General features: G+C 41.2%; 1 protein-coding gene across 2 annotated transcripts in view; it reads left to right on the top strand.

The window, feature by feature from the left end:
• Positions 1-21,205, top strand: part of dock1 (dedicator of cytokinesis 1) — a 164,684-nt gene extending 143,479 nt beyond the window's left edge. For both annotated transcript variants that reach the window (XM_070927703.1, XM_070927702.1), the window contains 10 exons: positions 1,649-1,733; positions 3,462-3,548; positions 5,337-5,513; positions 6,828-6,911; positions 13,202-13,339; positions 14,540-14,682; positions 15,328-15,526; positions 17,555-17,732; positions 18,907-19,058; positions 20,354-21,205. In XM_070927703.1, coding sequence (XP_070783804.1) covers positions 1,649-1,733; positions 3,462-3,548; positions 5,337-5,513; positions 6,828-6,911; positions 13,202-13,339; positions 14,540-14,682; positions 15,328-15,526; positions 17,555-17,732; positions 18,907-19,058; positions 20,354-20,449 — 1,339 coding nt within the window. In that variant the 3' untranslated portion in view covers positions 20,450-21,205. The remainder of the gene's footprint in view (positions 1-1,648; positions 1,734-3,461; positions 3,549-5,336; positions 5,514-6,827; positions 6,912-13,201; positions 13,340-14,539; positions 14,683-15,327; positions 15,527-17,554; positions 17,733-18,906; positions 19,059-20,353) is intronic.
• Positions 21,206-23,803: the final 2,598 nt, after the last annotated feature.

Here is a 23,803-nt window from a genome sequence, read left to right as displayed (position 1 = left end):
TTGTTTCTCTGACATCATTAATACCTTTGTGTCGCGCAGGGGCCCACTGCAAACAGTGGGGCCCCTGCACTCCCACTTGTTTGCCCAATCTGTACGCCAGCCGTCACCCACTGCATCGCTCAGCTGTGCAAATTCACTTTGATATGCCACCCAACGCATCAATGGACATAATTAAAAGAAGACATTTACTTGGAAAACCTTTAGGCAAATATACCTGCGCACTGATCTTATCACAAGCCTGCACCATTGGTCACATCCCCCTGCAAGCAGCCCTGTTGGCTTATTTGCTAACTGTGTCTGATTGGAATATGTAACTCTGTTAATAGCCTAGATTAGACAGCCGTGTTTAGAGAGTGATAGAGGACTGTTCCACACCAACTGTCTGTCCGTCTCTCTTTCTCTGCCAACTCTGCTCTCTCTGTTTCTTTCTCTCACCATGCTTTTTCCAGTTGTCGCTCTCTCTCTGTGCCTATCTCTCTGTTTTCTCTCATTTATTCCCTCATTCAGTGCAAAAGAGCAACGATGCATAGCAATGTGACTGAGCTGTTAGAGCCAAAGGGTCACAAGCAGCAGGCAGAGCACACCCCCTCTGACCTTGCTTTGTCCAGGCCATGCTACTGCATCATCTCTAGCCCGCCAGCTAATGACATGTAAAAGGCTTAATTGGGGTAGCACAGCTGATTTAAAGCTGCTTTATTAATCTGTTTATTAGATCAGAAGCTCAGAGGCTCTGTTTTTTAGGTTAATGCAACACTTTCTCAGCTAATTTGGGTACAGGTCTCATCATGTTCATTAAGTAGTGTGTTGCCCTTTGTAACCAAGCACCAAGTGAACATCTGATTGTCTGTATAATATAAATGGCTCAAGTACCAGTAAGACCTGAGCACAATTTCTCTGTGTAGTTTAAATGCCACAAACGCTTTGTGAGGTCTGTTCAAAACATTAACTGTCCTTTTAGTAGAAAAAAATTCAAAAGTCCCATGTGGATCCCATCTGCACACACTTTTCCCTGCTACTGCAAACATAAAAGGGCAGTGGCTTTGGAACGGCACTGATTCCTTTCATATTTTATTCATAATTGTTTGCTAATAAAGGCAAACCATGCTCTTCAAACCATATGGCATTGTTTTAGGAATGCGAAATGCAATATGCTGTGTGAAGATAATAGATGTGTACTCATTTCCCCAGGAGAGTGTGAATGGATTTCTGTCGGCAAGAGAGAGATGGAAAAAATAGCAAGTAATGCATCTATGTGGGGGACCATGTATGTGCCCGGGCAGCTGCTCCCACAGCCACTATGTAACACCATCATTTTCCTAGAGTGAAAAGTCTATTAACCTGATGAGGCAAAGTTCATCCCTGCTAGGCGTGTTCGCGTATGCTGCAGCTTCTCTACATGCCTGACATGTCGGACTAACTTCAGTGACATATGTGACCCAAAATTAAATTTATTTACCATGTAGATGAGCCTGTGCCTTAGGCAGCTAGTCAAAACAATCATGCTAAATGCCACAGTTCCTGGCAGAGCTAGCCTGGAGGGGGCCTGTCCTGTGCTTGACCTGAAGCAAAGCAATCAACCTTTGAATCACGCTGTAGATTGTCCATAACAGTTTTAATTTACTCAGGTGCTGATTTTCTCCCTCCCCAGCTTCTACACAGTAAATGAAGTCCATAAATTCCAGTATTCCAAGCCAGTGAGGAAGGGAGAGAAGGATCCTGACAACGAGTTTGCGGTAATTGTCTTTTTTATAGCTTGTCCATTTTATTCTTTTATGTATCATTTGTTAACTTATAATTAACAGCATAATTGTCATGCTCTTCTAAATGATCAATTGATTAAGCCAGTTTACTTGGTATTCAGCCATAATATAGAACATAGCTTCTCCAGGGTACGTATGTATTCATTTTCAAGTTTTAGAAATAAGTACCAGGCTGCAACTAGGCACCTACGTTTGTTTGCCATAGTTGACAAAATAATAGTTGCTGAATTTTAATCATTTATGGTTGGAGTGATAATGGTTCTGTGTATTTATATCCCATTTTTTAGTTTTGACAAGTTATACCTAGAATAGGTAAACATTTGTTACATAACAAGGATTTATTTTTTCTCTCAAAGATTTCTTGTTTGTATCTCACTCACACACACACAGATAAACCAGAGACATCCACAAAGTATATATAAATATATACATACAACAGATTTTGCAAGGAACAAGTGACTCAGCTCCACTAAATAAATTGCACATTTACAAGATAATGTACTTAGTAGGGTAAATTACAGTTGGCAGAATAATAATCTCCAAGCTTGATCAAATACTTTGTCAGTGTTCTCTGATGCAGCAATCGGAGTAAAGCTGAAACAGGCTTTTACATTTTTTCCTTTCCTGTGTGTTTGTCTCGATATCGCTACTGTTTTGTAATTTATTATAGGATGCTGCTGGATTATTGTTTGAGGTTTATGCTCTACACATTTCACAGTCTAGTTTCTAGTTTTCCAGCGAAGTAAATCAATAGCGGAGCAGAACTCTCATTTACATAGGCAGGATATTTTACACCAAGCAAGAGGGATACAGAGGATTTTGATTTTATTTTTATTTTTAAACACAAGAAAAATGGTTGCCAACAAGAGGATCCAGACTAAATAAAATTGTTGACAGTGATCCAAATCTGGCTGCCTAATGCAACTAGTACAGCCGAGTCCTCATTTTTAGTACATCTGATGAATTATGTTTTGTGCACACTTAATATCCAGATTGCAAACGACAGTGACGACAAATTAAACCCATTCACTATTTCCTTTGTGTGTTTACTGTGTCATGACTTCAGCAGAGTAGGATGATGTATTTAGCTCATCTCAGACTTACTATTTATTATGTTGACAGACAGATAGGACTCTCTCCGTCCTGACAGAGAGGTGATGAATACCATTTGCTGGATATATTGCATCTGTCAAACACATTAAACATGTCAATATAGACACAGCTTTGTAATTTGCCACCTCTCCAACGCGACTTATGAAGATGCTCTAAAGCTGACTCTCTACTTTAATTGTTCAAATTGGGATATTGTTTTTTTCGTTTTCTTCCGGCACACGAATAAAAAGGTTTAAATGTTGAAACCCTCTTGCAAGGGAAATCATCATCTCCTGTGGTGTGTGTTTTTCGTCTTATGATTTAAAGTCATTATTTGATGTATTGGAGGAGATTCCATCTTATTCGGGCTGTCTGTATGCGGGCCTTAATGAGACACATCCTTCCTACCAGCACACCTTCAATGGGCTGTGATTGATCCACCATTACATCATTTTACTCTCATTCATGCAACAACGGCTTGTTTCAATGCAGTTTGGCACAAAAACACCAGCAAATGTATGTTTAAAGTGCCTTGTCTTGTCAGTTTAGTTCTGCGCTGTGTTCCTTTTTCAGAGTTGTGACGTTGTGTGTTTTTCATTTTGTCAACAGAACATGTGGATTGAAAGGACCACATACGCGACAGCATACAAACTTCCAGGCATCCTACGCTGGTTTGAAGTCAAGTCAGTCTCCACAGTGAGTATGAAGGGCCTGGTGTGCCAGCCAGGCCTCCTAATCAGATGAGGATCTGCAGCCTTGCTCAGAGGCAATCGATATGATTTGTCCACTTAAGCTGTATAGACAGCCGTGTGGACACAGGCGTGCCACTCCCCAGACTAACGACAGGGCACGTTCCCTCTCTGCCAGAGGGCCCACATTGATTCACCAAGCACTCCTTAAGGCCTGTGTCCACTGAAAATAGCTACACAGCACAAATACAACAAGAGGAGAGTTCAGAACTCACTCACTGTTGATTTGCCTGTTATAGAATTACCTGGATTGCTGTATTGAAAACACGTTGATGAGTGGATGGTGTGACTGCAACAAATTTAGTGTTTACTGTAGCACTTGGAATGGGAACATGTCCCCTCCATCCCACTGAAACTGCATTAAAATTTCATCATTGTAGCTCTGTTGCTTTGACTAATTAAAATGCACGTCTGGTGTCCCGTTTTGGGCTAAGATGTTTTCTGTTGGAAGAGGGAGTGTGGAGAAATAAGCACAGTGATACAAGTTGGAGCACAAGAGCAGGTTACAGTATCACTTAAAGCCAAGACACCCGCTTCATCCTTTTAATGTGTCATTAGTTTGTCCCAAAACAAATGCGCTACTTAGCGTAATTAGCCTGGCTAAGTATTCCGCAATCAATTACTCTTTATTTGTCGCTTTGATTAGTCACTTTCATGGTTGTGCTGGTGAAAGCTTTGGAAAAGGGGCACTTGTCTCCCTCTTCTTGGAGGTTATGTTTAGCCAGGGTGTTTACTACAGTCTGCTCACTCTGCATTCATAGCCGCCGTTCAAATAGCACCACATGACACCCACACACCAGGCAGCTTGAGCATTTCGCTCACCACAGTGATCCTTCTGGTCACTACATCTACCACCATCATTTCACTACAGAGATTTGACCCCCACCCCCACCCCCCCACCCCCCTAAACTCCTGAGTCCATGTAGTGAAGTGTTATTCTCCATTGCCACACTAATTCAAAGCAGAGGCCTCTTCCTTCAGGCTGGGTTGGAAACATACTGTCAGGAGCAGCTTGCCCTCCAGATGAGCCAGGGAGAGGCCAGGTCCCCGAGGTCAGACTCTCTATTTAAAGCTTAATGACTGGGCTGAGATTCACCAAGCTAAAGCTGACCATCTGACAATGCTTTTTATCAAGCTGGCCTGAGACATACCGGCACAGATTGGAGATTTGTCTCCCTGGCACAACATCTTTGTTTTTGGCCGGGGTCTAAATCTGACATTTACTCAACAATCCACTCATGTTTCCTCTAAATTCTTACTAGCAGGCTGCAAGGAGGGGATATTTTTTCATCCAAAGTAATGAGATTGCCCCCACATGGAGTTACACAGGTTGAGTTGGAATTTGCTTCCACACAGTAGTGGAATTAAAGACAGCATTTCAGTGGACAGTATTTTATTCATCCTTTCTTAGAATTGCCAATCATATTTTGTTGACATGGGAATTGAAATTCTCCTACACCAACGCACCATCCATCTTCATTTGACAGTTGCAGGTTCATGTGAAAAATGATTCATTGCTTCTCTATCCTACATGATTTCTGTGTGTATTTAAGGGTTCCTAAGCCCATGTTCTAATAACCTTTCCCTAGTTCTTGGACACAAAATGTTTCTGCTTGATTGTTGGGATTACAGAGACGGTAGTGATAGTACTATATGTGTTTATACAGTATATACTGAAACAGGCCATTGAGTGCTGAGATTATTTGATAACATCTTCACTCACCGTGCTACACAGGAAGAGATCAGTCCACTGGAGAACGCCATGGAAACGATGCAGCTGACCAATGAGAAGATCAGCAGCATGGTGCAGAGGCATCTCAGCGATCCCAACCTTCCCATCAATCCCCTCTCCATGCTGCTGAATGGGATTGTGGACCCAGCTGTCATGGGAGGTTTTACCAACTATGAGAAGGTAGTCAATGTAAAAACAGTGCTGGATTTATTTGATCCTTGTATTTTCTCAACCTGTTTACCTGTATGTCCATTTTGAGCTTGGCTCTACTTTAACAGAAGCCTTGAAGGAATAATTTGTCATTTTGGGAAATACTTTTTTGTTCACGTTAGATGAGAAGATCAATTCCACTGCACCCCGGAAGTCACTGCACCCGGCCAAGAAATAGTCCAGCACATAACCCCCTATAACACACAACTTTTTACACTTTACGCTTTGTTGTTTTAAGATTATACAAACGAGACGGAACGTGTTAATTTGTGAGCTTTAGAGGTACTGATTAGCAGATATTATTACCTTTTGACAGAGCCAGGCTAGCTGTTTCTATTCTTTATGCTAAGCTAAGCTAACTGCCTGCTGCTCCAGCTTCACATCTATCATACAGACATGAGGGTGGTATCAATCTTTCAAACTATCAAAAAGAAAGTGACTATGCATATATTATAACAATTCCAACACAATTTATATTCCTGAAAAAGAAATGCTTGTGGTATATAATGCATATTAAGGCAAATAAGGTAATAATACACTTCATCAATTTCTAATATATCAAAAAATATTCAAAACTAATTCAAATGAACCACATTTGATTTCATGCTGTGAAATCTAATCAGAATCTCATACATATTTCAACTCCTAGAACCTCTCATGCCATCAGCCTGAATTTTTTGATCACTATACTTGACAATGCATTCACATATTGTTTGCCTCCCAATGTCATGGGTCATCATCAATCCATTTTTTTGTGACCTGGACTTTCTTTTGAAAGGCTCAACTCTTCCTTGTATCCTCTTTTTCATCACATTTCTCACTGGTTTGTGAGCTGCACACTCTATTCAACACAATAGCGACTCGTGGAAAGAGAAACTCTTTTTACCTTTTGCGTTTGATGATAAAAAAAGTGATAGCCTGTTGGTTTCCCAGCATATATCACAACCTGGAATAGATTCATATTGGTCTTGTGAAACGGTGCAGTATGAGTCAGAGGTGGAGCGACGTGAAGTCTTTGCCCTCAGGTCACTCCTTCATCTCAGTGAAATAGTGCAGGTGGTGGAGGAGAGACGGATGTCTTGACTACATTTTTCTCATCTTAACAGCCCCTCCCAATGCTTTCCCCCTTAACTCGCCAGTTTTTTTCTCCCCCGTTTCCCATTTTGTCACAAACTTCTCCACATTTCACATTGTTCCTTCCGTCTTCCCCTGAACTTAACTCCGTCTTTTTCTCCCTTCATACAAACTTACTTACTCCAGTATCACTTTCTCCCTCTTCTCCAGGCCTTCTTCAACGATAAGTACATGCAGGAACATCCAGAGGACCTTGAGAAAATCGAGAAGCTGAAGGACCTTATCGCCTGGCAGGTAAAGCACCAGTCTGTCTTGCCAAAGATGTCAGGGTTCACGGAAAAAGAGTCATGACCTGCTTTATACATGCTTCCTACCTGTTTCATTTCATCATATTCCATGGTATTTCTTTTTCCACAGCACATGTAAAGAGAAGAGAAAGTCTACATAGCCTATAGCGAGCATGATTAGATGGTATGGAGGAGCATGAGAGGCATGAAATATGAATTTATGCCACTTGGCCTTTCAGCATAATTGAGCTTTCTTAATTGGCATGAATTTGCTTTGGGCTATTCACTTAGCCTTTTAGGTGCTGAAAACCTAGTAGTAATATAAGTTACTATGGTTTAAATTATTAGTTAAAGAGTTTCAGCACCAGAAATAGTGCTGTGCTGTGCACCACCCACTAAGGCCCCTGTGGACACCAGGCAGTGTGTCTTGACATCTTAAAGTCCTTCATATACATAGTGGAGAGTTTGAATGCTGAAGGATACTTGTTCTGTTCTGTATATTGTGGCATTTATACCTGAAATGTTGTCACCTTACTAAAGCGCTACTGCTGCAAAAAAACAAAACAAATAAAAAGTCACTCTGAAAGGTTACAGCTGAAAATATAATACCTTTAGAAGAACTTGTGAGAGCACTGCCAAGAGTGTCCAATGACAGTAACTGAAGTGAGCAGGGGGAAACGTGCGTTAAAGAGTTCAGTGGAGATAATAGGGAGGGAGAGTGCTGAAGCAAACATTCTGAAGTTAGGGAGGATGCTCCACTGCGTGAAGAGACAACGAGAGATCAGCATTGGCGGTTTTGCGAGCTCTGCACCCTCACTGAGCCTGAAGGAAGTGCACACACAGCAGGCAGGAAATACACATACACACACATTGTGGGAATACATCACAACACGTGCTGTTTAACAGCTTACTATGAAACTCAACAGACTTTACCTCATTTGTGGCTCATTTTTGATTTATAAACTCATGGCTATCTTTGCTTTCTTGAGGAATAACAAAAACTTCCTCCCTTTGGGATTTTAGAAAGCTGTTTTTGTTTCTTTTATTACTCTCTCTCAACCTTTTAGCTCTGAGCTAAGGGTCATTTTAATACCCAGGAAGTCATGGTTTCCTGCGTTATGGTTCACCCAGGAATTGAGCACAGGTAGAAGAAGTTTCTCTGTCTGCTTCCTATCGCTAGTTGCAAGGAAAAAGGAAGTTAATTGAATTTGCAATAGTTCCCCTCTCCGTTGTTGTAAAATAGGTCAACTTTGTGTTGTGCATCTCTGGTAGAACTCAGCCGAATCTGAAAAGTTAGGTTCTTTAGTGTTTGTGAAACCTTTTGTCTTGTAAGGTACGATGACTCACACAGGAATATTCCCGTCTTATTGGCTTCTTGTTTAGTCTTTGAGCTTGATGTCGTTCGTGATGCTGCTTACATAGTTTTGCCTTAGAAGTAAGACAGTTTTTTATAATTACTATTTCCCATATTAGTTGTTACTCTAGTTTTTCCATATTCATTTTTTGAAGACATTCAAATTGTGTGAACATGAGGAAATGTAGGATATCTGACTGAAGTAGAAGTTGACAAAGCAGGTGAGGGTAACCTAAAAATAAACGTGTCGCTACTTCATTGCTCCTGGAAAGAAGTGAATATCACAAATACATTATATCTGACAAGGTTGGAGTATGCAACTAGATTTTACCTTTAACACCTATCAGTTATTTTTATATCCATCTAGAAGCAAAGGCACTGAACAATAATGTCTGTAAGACTACCTTTGTTTCAGCTTTCCAGTGTGATGCTCAGATGCGAAAGAGCCAAATCCATTTCAGCATTAATTTGAGATTTCAGCTGGACGAGAATAGTGTTAAGATCACACTGCAATTTTGAAATGATCCTCCACCCACAATCCACAGTACTAGTTAGCAGGAGCTTTGTTGTGCACCCCAGTCGCACCAGTACAAGATAAACAAGTTGTTCTGTCTTGGTAGAGGTGTCAGGTTAAAAATGTCTTTCACATCATGCTAACTTGGTGTTTGAAATCATGGTGGTATGTATCTTCCATAAGCACAAGAAGACACGATTGAAGTTGTGTGGTGTGATATGTTTTCCGAGCCCACGCCAAACATACACGAAGGGGACTTTTAAAGAGATGACTAAGGCAGAGTTGTTGATTTGAAATGGTATCAGCTGTCTCCTTGCCAGAGACCAGCATGCTTGTTTATCTCATGTCTTGAATCTGTCTAAATGAGACAAATGAAGGCGAGTCTGCTCCAGTGAACAAACTAAACGGTTCGAAATGAGCCAGCGTGTACTGTTATTCTGAAATACCCATTGTCCTCGTATAGTAATTAGAGAGGAAATGAGCAACTGGAAATCAGGAAATTAGGTATTGTAAAAAGCTCCCTGGCAAATACAAAGTAGGTGCTTTCTCTGATGTTTCTAGTTATAATTAGCAAACACTCGAGACAGATGCTTAAATTAGTACCCAAAACTTCTCACTGTGGCATGATCCACTCTATTAAAAGTGGTTAAGGGTAGCTGAGTGATTAATAAATTGAATCACTGACCTAACTGGGGCATTTTCACCAGGGCATCAACAGCATATTCACATGCATATAAACAGAATCTTTCAGTGACAATTCTGTTGTCTTTATGGTGTCTTTTGGTCTTAAGGTTTTTGCTTGTGCTTTTGGTCCCTTCTTCTCATAAATAGTAGAGTCTGTCTGCTTATTAGTCTGACTCACCACTGGCTGTGTACGTCTTTGAGACCTTTGTGACCTTCATGAAAGGTCTTAATATGTCATCATAGCCTTAATGGCATCTCAAAGGCAATGTGGGTGTCCCAGCACCCTAGGGTGTGGCACAGAAGTCTGCTCACTGTGCATTAGAGAGGGATAGAGTGACAGGGTTCGGCTAAGAACACTGGGCTCTGAGAGACAGTGCTGATATTAAACAGCATTTCTTTCATACTTCTTGTCAGCTTATAGCATTCGCCTGGCTTCATTTGTAATCACTGCGTGTCCACAAAGTGCAGCTTGAAAGGTGAATGTTTAGTTCAAAGGTTTGCTTGGAAATATGATGGGAGAATGTGCATATACATAAGGAAACATCAACCCTGCATTTATGTAAGTTCTGGAAGTACAGAAAAATAAAACTGGCAACTTTGATGGTAGTATTTTGTAAAAATTTGTGTCGTTGTTCTAAATGTTGTCTAGTTCTCTCCCAATTTACAATAAACCACATTTAAGGCTGCAGTAAATTATTTTTGCCCAGAGTTACTAGCGGTTTATCGAGTGTTCCTGGTTAACTTGTTTGGGCCCGACACCTAATTGACAGACATTTCCACCATTGAGCATCTGTGTCTTACCTATACGTAATTATTTTCATGGTGTCCGTTGGCACTAGTTGTACATCAATGGCAGCTGTTCAGCTAATTAAATCATTGGCTGGTTGAATCAATGGCATAGAAAAATAATGCTTTTATCTTTCGCGTGTTCAACTCTATTTAAAAGCCACCCATTTACTATATGGCACATTGCTGTTTTGTGCTGGGAAGGTAACATCAGCGTACACTCTGCTTGTCTGATTTTGTTGGCTAGCTGTCTACAGTTTTATACGAGTTTAATACTCAACCTCTTGTATTGCCACAAGTATTTCTCACTATCAGGAAAGAAATCCCAATGTGTCCCCATGACATGTGCTTTTTGGCATTTTTAAATTTGCTGTCTAGCCATTTCTTCTGCCAATATTTGTCCAAAATCTGGCTTTTAAAGCTGGCCCTGTAACTGTTGCTGTGACATGTGGCGGACCAAACAAATCCTCTGGCCTTGCCTCACTTTCAACTAGCTTTTCAGTATCTCACACAGAAATTTCTATCTGTCACTCCATCTTTTCTCCTATAAAAAGAACAAAATGTTCCCATTTCCCAGTCCATACTACATTCTAACACTATACAGTGCATTGCAGTATGCATTGTCACTCTTTGTAAGCTAACGTTTAGAGTGGAATCTATGCTGGGTTATTATAAATGCAGCCACAGGTCTCCAGTGTTTAATTATTGGATATTAACATCAGCCTCACATGAGGTAATATTTCTTACTGATATCCTAAGTCATAAACCTGCTGCCTCTGTTAGACTGCTGGAGAGGAATAAAAACTTTTTTTTACGTTGGTACATGTAATAATTAAACCACTGAAGGTGTGTGTGTGTGTGTGTCTGTGTGTGTGTGTGTGTTAGCAACCTTGAGCCTAAGTGTCTTCCACGAGGAGCTTATCTCTGTGCAGCCACCAAGCAGAATTCTGTTGCCATGCCGCCACTCAGTCGCACTCAATCATCCTGAGGTCTATAAAAAGATGTGGGTATCCTGGGAGACGTGAATCTTGCCTCAGCTTTCACTTTCACTGTTTTTTCTCCCCGTTTCTGTCTTTTTCATCTCATAACACTTCTCCCTCTGACTCCTCTCCCTCCCCTTTCTCTTACTCCTAACCTCTTTTCCCTCTGCCTCTCTTTCCTTCACCTTTTCCCCCTCAGCCTCCTGCTCTCCTCTCCCCTCTCCTTCAAGAGGTCCCAGTGGTGATGATGAAGGTGCTCAATATCAGGGGAAATCCTCGCAGGGTGTCTGTAGCCTTCTCTCATTTATCTTTCTGTGCCAGAGCTTTGGGTCTGTGGAGCACAGCACAGTAACTAACATTCAGTGAGTGAAATATCCTCGATTTTAGACACTGCGATACATGCTCAGTATCTCTTTCCAAGCTGATCTGCTCACTGTGTGCTTGTCCAATCATAGGATGCTGTTTAATGTATTAGTGCAGTGTATTACACATACATAAGAACCTGAGTGTGTCTGATTTTTCAATCAGTAACATTGTAGATGTGTTGCTGCATTAGTATTTTTTCTCTCCCTGTTAATGAGCCCACATGTTGAAACGAGTGTAAATAAAACATGCACCGTTTGAGATTATTACAAAAGGTTGCATCACGAAAACTGAATTGGTGTTGTGTGCCAGCTGACTGAAGTCAGTTCTTGCTGTAGAAAGGCTAGCGGTTTCTAGGGAATCAGAGGTTAGCACACACACATCTTCTTCTCTTTACTGGCCCTCCTATACCAAGTGCTTCACACACTTCTTTGTACTCTGAGCGGTTCCATTTGCTCAGGGCTCAGGTGAATATGTTAGCCGTAAAAGCTACCGACTGAAGATGTGGCACAAGATGCACTCTGCAGTTTAGTGTTTCCTTGTTTTTCAAATGTGCAAATGCACCACTCTGAGTGGGGCCGATTAATATAAACTTTTGAATTGAACCTCCTCTAATGTGGTTTATTTTTTTTGTTTTTACTTATTCATAAGCTTAAAAGCATAAGCTGCTTTCCTTTCACCTTTTAACACTGTTTCTCACTTTAAGCAGTGAAACAGTCAGGGAATATTTTCACAGTTGCCATGGGAAAGAAAAGGTCTGCTATTACCACAGTGGACTGTAACACCTTTGCTGGTTTCTGCTAGTTGTTGTGCAGTTATTCGCTGCCTTGCCACAGCCAAAGGCTGGCATGTAGCACTGAAACACCAGGTTCTGGAAAAAAAAAAACTTAACCTGTGATTTCAACCAGGATAGAAAAAAAAAACCTGTCAAATGCTGGCTCCCCGAGGGATGACGCTTCCTCTTGCCAGATTTAGTCAGCAGAGCTTGCTGACACCGACTGTGGCACTGGGGTTTCCTAATTACTAGTTTTCAGCAGTTTCAGTCTCTCCCTCGCTCTTGCTCTCTCCGTCTCCCCCCCTCCTTCTACCTGAGCTGTCTCTCTTATGTGTTTAGATTTTGCTATTCACCAGCTGCCTACAGTATGAGAGGCGGCAGTATGCAGGAAAGGGTGCATTGCGTCTTTATTTGCGTCAGAGGTGGAGAGGAAAACATCCATAACATGCAGTACATACCTATACAAGTGATCTGTCTATGCTTCCTCATTGCCTTGTTTAATATACCTGTGTTTTGATGTGTTGATGGTGGTGGGAGGCAGGGGGAGGGAATGTCATGGCAACAGCTTTCTCTAATATAGTCTACTTCCACCTGGATACGGTTGCAGTGATATTTCCTCTTTGTGCACACAGACACACACTCACACAGACTGATGTACAATCACTGCTTGTGCTGAGTATGCACAGCCAATGGGCCAAAGGTCATGTGAGTTAAATTGGATTTATGTGGCGGGACAGTAGCGTATCCCTCTGATGAATGAAAAACCGACATGTAGCTAACCTCTCTTCTCTCCAGGGTATGTTGGACGAAGGTTTCTCACACTACTGTTTTGCCCCGCCAGGTCCCACACCTCGCAGAAGGTGTTCGCATCCACGGAGAGAAGGTCACAGAGGCGCTGAGGCCTTTCCACGACCGCTTGGAGGCCTGCTTCAAGCAACTGCGGGAGAAGGTGGAGAAACAGTATGGGGTAAAGGCCCTGGTAAGCTTTTGCCTGTTTGAGATCTTTCTTTTACATGAAAAGTGCTTTGTATCTCAGTGTGGTCATTTTTAGCAGGCACTAATGGAATCCGCTGCCTCTCTTTTATTTCTTCTGGCGTGTTTGGCTGAAGATTTCTAATAAATGGATATGTAACATATGTTATACCTTTCAGAAATCCATTGTGTAGGATTTATGTATTGTATGGTTGGCGTGGTGGTTAATTAATGGACACGAATCACTTTTAGCTGAAGTCAGCTCATGTGTAGTGGGATGCTGCTGGGGACTTCCTCCCATCGCTCTCCTCCTTTGCAGATTTAATTGTTGCTTGGCCAAGCGGTTCCCTCAATCTTGCCTGAGGTAAAGGGGCCCTTGCTGAATTTATAGGAAGAGGGTGGTGACCTTTCAAACGAGGGTAAAGCCATCACTTTCCAGGGTGTGATAATAAGGTCATCCTATCACATGTGTGATGGCCTCTTTCTTTCCCTTGAAAAGACTCTTTAATGCAAAAGGGTTCATTGTTTGAGTTACTGTTGCCAGATTTTTTTCTTCCAGCAGGTTCCTTTTACAGAAATGAATCGCTATTTTTGTCTTTTCCCCTAACTTTATGTTTATGATTATGCTGCTGCGTTTATAGCTTCATACTGTAAATAGGCTTAGAATGATACTGGGCATGACAGGCACCCATCCTGAATGTATATCTCCTGGATCCCTCTAATCTTAAATTCTTTCTAAATAGAAGTACAAATGAACCTGGAGTGTATATTGTGATAAACTTAAGCAGCTGCTGCCATGGTATAAAGCTGCTGAAGTCAATGCAGAAGTGTTTTAAGTTTAAGTTTTAAGAAGAGGTGCTACTCTCTGGTCTGTAGACACTCCAAAAAATATGATTTTTTAATAAAATCAGTTATTTTAGTAGTTTAGTAGGAGTAGTTTCAATTTGACTTCAAATAGCCACATTAGCGGTGAGCCTCTATGGATGGTAATATCAGTCCACTGCTTTGTTCCAGACTGAAATATGTCAACAACAACTGGATGAAATGCCCTTCGATTTTGTCATGAAACTTGTCACAGAGGCTACATCTATTTCTTTCTACAGTCACAAACTAAAGCATAGAAGAGAATGTGTATTTATATTGACTAACGTTTAAGCTGACTTCTTTCTGTGTGTGTATCTGTTTTTCTTTTTCTCTGCGGTGTCAGCCGGCAGCAGACGAGCGGCGGGGACCTCGTCCTCACTCCATGGTGCGCTCCTTCACCATGCCCTCCTCCCAGAGGCCGCTGTCAGTGGCTTCAGTCACCTCCATCTCCTCTGACAACTCCCCCTCCAGGCCTGGCTCAGATGGGTAACACCTGGTTTACAGTTCTTCGGGGCATGAAATACCATACATCCTCCTCGGCTTTGGGTCATCCCATTTGAGCAGTTTAAAATTTGTTTTTGGATTACTGTCTTGTAATAATCCCTGTCGTTATTTCGATAAGTCAGTCTCAGGCCTCATTGTACAGAGATTCCATTTTCATTTTAAACCTAAGAGGATTTCTGAGGATGTGCTTATGCAATTTTTTGAAGAATTAACTATGCTTTTTTGTCGAGTTCATGAAGACTGTACTTGTCATATAAAAGATAAATCCTTACCAACTTAATTTGAAAATGTGAGTACTAACATTTATGCTATGAACTATTTCAGTTATTCCCATTTGACTATACTCCAGATAAGAAAACACACAGCGGTGTTGGATAGTTTTTCATGTAGGGACCCCTGATGGAGGAGTACCTCAGCATCTCCTCTAGTATGAGTCAGTATATTATACAAAGTTCAAGGTTCAAGGTATTGAAGGCTGTATTAAAAGATAAGTACATACAGAGAACAATGAGAGTTTATCCTGCATCCCAAGCCAGTCATAGATTGATAAAACTACCTCAGATGCACAGACGAGGAAGGAGATGAACACTGTTTGAATGGACCGTTATCATATTCACTTTGTTTCAGTTTTGCCCTGGAGCCTCTCCTGCCAAAGAAGCTGCACACCAAGTCTCAGGACAAGCTGGACCGGGATGAGCCCGAGAGGGAGCGCAAAGACAAAAAGAAGGAGAAGAGGAACAGTAAGCACCAGGAGATCTTTGACAAAGAGATGAAGACCACGGAGATCCCTCTGCAGCCCGCTGAAGCTGTCATACTGTCAGAGACGGTACTGAAAAAGTGACCTGTATAATACAATTACTTCACCTATGTTTTGTTCTTTCTCTCTCTTCTCCCCTTTTCTCTTCTCTCCTCTTCTCCATCCTATAGTAAATCTGCACTCTCCCTTTCCTTTTGTTTTTTTACTTTTGCTTTCCTGAAGCATTCTGTATTATCCCGCTCTCCTTTTCTTTTCTCTCATGTAAATGTTTATGGTTCACAAAGAAGAAAGTAGGAGTGACGTTAAAGGCAGAACAAAATCATTTGATATGTGCACATACTGTATTTAGGGGTTTTGAGAAACCTTTTTCCAGTCTTTCTTGTGGATTCCTTGATATTCATGATTCCTAATGGTCAGGAAAGGTGACACTTCTTTAAGTGCCACCATCAGGCCATCACCATTCTTGAACACAAGAATAATCGAAATCTAATAGGCGGATAGCCATGAAATTTGCTGAGCACATTCATGCTCCCAAAGTCTGAACCATTTCCATTTTGGACTCTCCGAGAGCTTTTCTCCAGTGGCTCCAGTGGGTCAAGTTGTTAAGCTTGTACACAAGATAATTAAGTAGTAGATTATCATCAAATGTGCTGTGTGTAATCATGGTCCTCGGAGGAGGAATCCTGATGATTTTACTGAACCTCTGACTGCTCTTCTAGAGTAACTTGATGTAGGACATCATACAGCATACATACATTAATGTGCCACAGAGTAGTGGAAGACCTCTGTTGAATTTGGTGTTTTGTGGCGTTATCCTGAAGTCAGATTCTGACCTTTTAGTCTCTTTAGCAGCAAGTCTCTAAGAAAAGCAAAATCAAAGGTATTTTTTTCATTCTATCAAAAATATTTATATTATGGGTTGCAGTTAGCAATGTATCATGGCTTACATATCTACCACTCAACTGCCCCCCTCCCCTGCTCTCTTTGAACTCTACATATCTTTACCTCCCCCCGCTCTCTGCTGTGCTCATGTCCCTCTTTACCATCGCTGTTTCCATTACAGTAGACAGGTACCACTATGTTCAGCATGCCCAGTGGGAATGCTCCCTGGCTAACGGTATTAAGATAAGAGCAGGAATGGGATCCAAAAGAGGCCCCTGGCAGTGGTGGAGCCGTCTGGCTTGTGATAGGAGCCTCCTGCCTCAGGGGTCAAGGGTAGAGCACCTAGGGGTCTCTGGTAGTCACCAGGCAGTTGTAGGCTAAAGTAGTTTTAGTTGAAGTTATAATCTGGAGCACATTGTTATTTTCAGTGTCTCCCTCGTGGCTGACTGTTTGAGTTTGGCCAATTACAAAGTTGTTTGTTAATGTAGCCTACAGTGTGGAATAGCCCTGAGGACATATCTTTTCATATCCAAATCCAGCCATAATAAAGCTGGGAGAACACAGTCTTGCATGCAAACAATGATTTGTAACCACAAATAAGATATTGCAACCCAACAAGCACATTTATCCAAATGGTTTCTCCTTTGGGAATACAAATAGCCGACTTAATATGCATGTGGATACACACACAACAGTCCCAATGGAGATGTGAAACTAATTTTTTGTTTTAAAGGGTAACTACACCCTCAAATTCTGCTAGAGCCCTCTCTCCCTCTCAACCTCGTGGCTACGCAGTGTGTGGGTCAGGGAACAGGGGGAAGACTGACACTGATTTGAGGGCGTTAAAGTTATTTGAAAAAAAAAAAAAAAATTCATGACATAGATTGTCCTAAAAGGTCGACTCTGTCTGCATTGGCCTCGCAAGGTTCAGGGCTGATTTAAAACAATAGATGGCGTGCAGAGCCATTTTCAACCCATGAAATGCAGATTTTTCTATAAAATTGGTAATAAATGTCAATATTGATAATGAATAATCAATAATTAGCCTTTATTGATCATCTGTTATGTGTCATCATAGACTCAACTAATTTGCCAGACAGTACATTTTGTTCTCAGTTCTGTTTTATTGGCTTGCGGTGAGATTTGGATTGTTTTACTTTGAGCACTCAGTAATGACTCAATCCTTCTTTTCTTTGTCTGTGCATGACCACTCAGATCAGCCCCCTGCGGCCTCAGAGACCAAGGAGTCAAGTTCTCAACCAGATCGGTGGAGACCGTCGCCTCTCCGTGTCCCCTGGACCCCCTTCTTCTTCCTCCAACTCCTCCTCCTCACCGGGACCCCCACCCATCACACCCAGGAGCAAACTCTCCTTTAGCCTGCTCACTGTTTCCAGTAAGAGCAATCTTAATTTACTCTCACTGCCATTCAAACACACACTCAGCTAAGAGGTTGTCTCTGCCTCATGCCTCTTGTATCACTGTTTCCACATGCCCTGGTACACATTATGGTGTTCAGTTTGAACTAAAACATAGCGCTATGTGTCATATTAGCTACACTTCTTCATATGACCGTGCAAATCATAACTGTCAGCATCACACATTTACCTCTAAATGTGTCTCTTTGTCACTGGGCTGGCTGCTAACACCTCATAATGGGCTCAATGGCCATATTAGGGATGTTTATTAGCAACTAATACATCAAATTCACATGCGTTGCTTACTCTCTTAAAGGCTTAAAATGAAACATTTCACCTGATGAGAAATGCTGAGATGCAAATGTATTACTGGACCGAATCAGTTTCATCCCCCCCTCTTTAAGTCACAGGAGAAGCACTCCCTCGATTCAGTATTGCACTTCTATAAAGTTGGGGGACATTTAGTTTAAAAAAAATAGAATGATCAAAATCAGTGCAAAAGAGGCCGAGATAACCTGACTTTTAGTTGATTGTTTGGGTCAAGCTCCAAAAACAATGGCTGCGACACTCCCCATAGTGCCACTTTAATAGCATAGCAACTGATATCTTTTTTTAGATCCTCCCTGCCTGGTAAATACCAAAGTCTTTCAAATTATATGCCCTCAGTTTGGAATACAGGCTTTTCATTATAAATTCGTGGTAACACTGAACTAACACCCCATCGTTAGTATAAATAATTTATTAAATGTTTATATAGTGCTTATACATGTATATTAACCGGGGGTTAAAGTAAAGTGTGTGCCAAGGGTAATCCTATTGAAACCATCAGGGTTGAGCATTAAATTCATACTTGACCTTGGAAATAATATTTTTAAAATCTTCAATCTACTTACAGGCTTTTTAAGCCACAGAAGACATTATACAACTGAGTAGTATCCTCCATGAGTTCCTTTAACTGTGTGCTGGAATTTTACTGTTAAATTTCATTTTCTCAGATATTTTCTTGTTTCTTTAAAACATACAATTAGTCTTAATGATAGGGAATTCAACAGAAATAGGCCATGTGATCTATTTTGGGTCCCAGCTGTATTGTTTAACAAACACCAAGTAGTTTGATGACGAATGTGAGCTGATGAGCGGCCTCTTGCACAGATCTGGAGCTGAACGGGATGGGCTTCTCTGACAAAGGTGAAACCCCTCCTCCGCTGCCTGTGAAAGGCAGCACGGCTGATTACGGCAACCTGCTAGATAATCAAGACTTGACGAGTCCCACGACGCCTCCACCACCCCCGCCACATCAAAGGGTAGGTGTTTTAATTAGGGCTGAGAGGAGCTCCTTAATGATGCATGGCACTTATAATGAAACAAGGGGCTGCTACGCGCACTTGACATTCGGGTCACCCTCCTCCACTATCCCCTACCTCTGTACGTCCTGTGCTAATGTGCTTGCGTTAATGTGTGTGTGTGCATGTTTCACACTCACATTTGTGCTTTTACTGCATTTGTGTGTCATTTTTGTAATGTGTGTCACAGAAGAGTGTAGGTATCAGTCAGTTAGCAGCAAAGGCCTGCACCCGCCTGTCCACCCCGCTGTTATTTATACTTGTTCCTCCCAGCCGGCCCGACGCTCAGACGTGATTGATTGGATGATTACTTTACCTCTCACATCCATCAGGAGCTCTCCCGCTGTTAATCAGCGGCTCGTCTCTCCACACTCACCGACGTCTACGCTAGCCATCCTCTCGCCACTCTGTTAACTAATCTTATTTATCCACTGACACGGCCCGTGGACAGGTAGTAGAACGGAGCCTCTGCACACAGTGTGGCAACTCGGCTGACAGTAGCGTAGTGAGAGCAGATGTTCAGAGACTGAGTGACAGCCGCTTCATTTACAGTCCTTGATGGAGGCAGAGGTGAGGTCATTCATGAGCATTACGCCTTGTCTTGTTTCTGTTGTGAACTCCGGTGTCTGGCGTGCGTGCATGTGGACAGAATAGCTCAAACATTTCAGATTTAAATTTTGATTTTAGGTATCTAACAAAATCCTCTTTGTCTTTCTAAAAGATCTCATGATCTTCAGCCACTATTATCTTAAAGCCCCAGTCTGGAATTGTTTGACCACATAAATATGGAGTAAAATTAACATTTTGTGTTTCACAGTTACTATAGGCTCGTTCTCTTGTGGTTTTTGCAAACATTATTGATTAAAAAAAAACTTACCATCAACAGAAAACATTAATAGCTTAGATTTAGGTGTCTAGTGTTGTGACAGGATCAGGCTACATGATATCAGCCAATATTGATATCCAATAGGCGTGGGGTGTCTTGAAGGAAAATTAGCTTCCATACAACAATTTGAATATCATAATGAAAGATTTGCAAGATATGATTGGTTGAGGCTCAACACGTAGTCTGACAATTTAAGGGACCATCACCTAATCTGACATAGTGACCATCTTAAATGAAAGAAAATGTTGTGTAAGCTGATCCAGGCATTAGTCCCTGTATTAATCACTATTAATGTTTTTTAAGTGGAAAGCCAGGTTGTCCTTATTTGAGAAAATTACCATTTCAAGGTTACTGTTTTGTCTGTTTGCAGCACATTCCACCTCCTCTGCCCAGCAAGACCCCTCCTCCACCTCCTCCCAAGACCACCAGGAAACAGGCCTCCATCGATTCAGGAATTGTACAGTGAACAAAGACGCTGACAGTAGGACCAAACAACACACTGACAACACAACAAAAACATCAACAGTAACCACCCGCCCCAAAAAAAGTGCCTGTTTTTACCCACACATTCCTCGCTCCCTGTCCCAGCTTGACAAGATGAATACCTCACTGCATCCCGCCCCTTCTTATCATTTATTTCTTCCTTTCTTGTTTTGCCTTCAGTTTGACGATGATGCAGTCTGCAACAGGGAGCATGTTGCACAGATGAGTAGTCATTGAATTTATAGATACTGTCTACCATGCCACTTCAAGTCTTTATCAGGACGCTGTTTTCAGACAGATAAGCTCGGACCAGCAGCTTTCCAATACTGACCCTCTCTCAAGTATATGAGAGCACATAGCTCATTAAAGAATAATTCCCGTCTCTTTTATTCATATTCCCACTATGTACAGAGGTTTGTATATATGATTTTATTTTATTTCAGGTTTTTTGTATGTGATTTGATCATGACTCTTTTTGTATTAACGTATCATTAGTTTAAGTGGCATTTATATGAAACAAAAAAGGGCTTGTAGGTTTTGAATTGACAGGGACTTTACAGAGTTGGTATGTGAGAACCTATCATGGATTTTATTGGTAAAAATTTTGGAGTGCACATACAACTAACTCCTATCGCATTATCATTGTTCAGACCTTGTCCTAGATTGCTGTAACCTTGGATTTCAATAATATTGACTGTTCTCAATTCACTACTGACACAACTTCTGAATAAACTTTCAAATGTATGTATTTTTAAAAAAGACCATGTCTGCCTCATTATTTTGGTCTACAGCGAGAGATGCCGAAAATAGATGCGAGTGTTTTCATATTTCTGAAATCCAAAACAAACTGGCAATCTGTACGCGTTTCCTCGCTTCAACTGTACACCCCGTAAACGAAGCTTTCCGCCTGCTTGATTGACAGCCATCACAGCAGCCACTTCATTATCAACACACAGGCGTTTTATACCGGGACATGTTCCGCCACAGAATGACTTCTATATAGGCTAATGAAATCTCATTTACATAATGTGTCCGTTCACCGAGCGACCATTTCTCTTTTTCAGAGCTCAAAGTGTGAATCTGGAATGTGCTCCATATTTGAAGAATAGTTTAGTTTAGCAGCGTAGATGAGCCAACAAACCACAGGTGCCAGCTTTGTCCAGCTTCATGCAGTCTTGAATTCTGCTTTTATAGAAACAGCTGAAGGTCATACTTAAATTTCTCTATTAAAATCTGTGGTTTCTTCCGACTGCTGCAGCGTAATAACACATCATGTGAAGAAGTGAATCTTTTTTTTTTACGGTTTTGTTTAATTTTGTTGTTTGAAAATTATAGATTGGGTGTCATGGGACTCCCATCCAAGGCACACAGGCTGACATGTTTTTTCTCAGCTTTTTTATGCTTGATGGGTTTAATGTATTTAGACTCCAAATTAATGATTGGCGTTTGAACCATTAAGTAAGTGTATAATTATCCATTGTGCAGCAACTTTAAATTGAATTACACTTTGATTAGTTTAGTAATATGTGCATTACTTTGGGTATTGGTGGAATAACTTGACTAATATAAAGTTCAGTGACATTTGAGGCTTACAGTTTTTGGGAAATATGGTCTTTAATCATACTGCCTTTCCATACTGTGTACCTTGTTTTAGATACTTTTAACAATCAGCACAGTTTTAATAATTGAAAGGACATCTTCTGCTTTTCCCCATGCACCTTTTGTTAGTTCCCATATTAAGGAAACTAACTCATTAGTTGAACATATATTTGTTTTTTTCACCCGTTTTCAGCTGTTATTTGTGCTCCAGTGACTCGAAGCTGCTGTAAAATTGTGCTGTTGAACCCTCAATTTCATCATTTGCACATTTTGTGAATGCATTCACAGGCCCTGTTTTCTGTACCAAAAAAACAGCTTGTGGGACCTTTTTGAAGTGTTTGCCCCAGGTGGTTCATATTCCTCTGCTCTCCTATTCTGCTGACACTTTGTGAGTGGGTGTCCGCCTGAAGGGAAATGCTCAAACTGTAGCATCTGTTGTTTGAAGGTGTTTTTTTTTTTCTCAACATCTCAAGAAAGTTGGGGTTTATATAGCTCTTGTCCTAATTAGGAACACTGAATGACATCTTTTCCCTTGGTGTTTTATTTTGGAAAAGCATTCATAAGAGACTACTTGTAACACTGTAGCTCGTGGGTGGTTTTAACATATTTTGTCAGACTATAAAATGTCTCATTAATATGTTGGTAATTCACCCGCTATCAAAAGGCAGAATTCACTGCGGTTTCTGAATTGTTCATCAATAAACCATGTAAATAATTTGACTTGTGTATGTAAGAACCAATGTTCTAAGGGGCTAGAATGAATCAGAAATGTGGTAAAGTTTTGAAAAATCATTGTTATATAAGTTGATACTCATCTGCAGTCTATTCCATTTCCTGTCATGCTTCCTGTACCGATCCCCCGAGCTCCCGCTTCCCTCACGTGTGTGTGTATAGACAAACTGTAAAATCCATTAAATCCTGGTGAAGACCGATCATTGTTGTGCACATGTTACCGTGGCTGAATACAAGGTACAGTATGTGCAACATAGTACATGTTCAAAGGAATTGCTCTGCAAACGCGGAAGGAAATGGAGTAAGAAATATTCAATAAAAATGCAAGTTTTACTATCATACCAGTGTTATTTTCTCTCAGGGTTTCCCTCTTCCGCCGTTCCTTCTTCCAGTTCCACTTAAGGCTTGATGGCCTGACTCCTTCTGAGGGCCATTACCATAGCTTCAGTGCAGTACCATACTCTGCTTACAATAACAAAAACATGATGGTGTTCATTAAAGCCTTTGCTTAGAGTGTGTAAGTTGCCACACAAGAAAATTAATAGCCACTAACTAATCAACAGCTCCTAATCGCCGATCAGTTTGAATCTGGAAGGTCCAACAGCTGCTTAGTCAATGTAACAAACAAATCTGCGACAAGGTTACCGTCACACAACAAGTACAACGAGGTCAATCGTAAAAAAAATGGCACAGCTGTAAATCTGCCTGGAGGAGGCCTGTGGAGGTTGTAGACACTGTGCATACAACAACTGTTGCCCCTGTGATTCACCAAGAGCAGTTTTATGGAAAAATGGCACAAAGAGAAAGCTACTTGACGTAGCACACCATGATGCCAGGTTGTGGAAGCATCATGCTGTGGGTGCGTTTCTCTGCAGCCAGGGAGGTTTGTGAAGGCAAAAGGAACATAAATGCAGCAAAATATATAGAAATCCTGGAGAAAAAACCTGCTGCAACCTGCAAGAGAAGCACGATTTGGAAGATTTATTTTCCAGCAAGATAATGACCC

The sequence above is a fragment of the Enoplosus armatus genome, chromosome 20 (assembly GCF_043641665.1).
Source record: "Enoplosus armatus isolate fEnoArm2 chromosome 20, fEnoArm2.hap1, whole genome shotgun sequence".
NCBI lineage: Eukaryota > Metazoa > Chordata > Actinopteri > Centrarchiformes > Enoplosidae > Enoplosus > Enoplosus armatus.
Note: the sequence above shows the minus strand (reverse complement) of the source record. Positions and strands in the feature narration are given on the sequence as shown.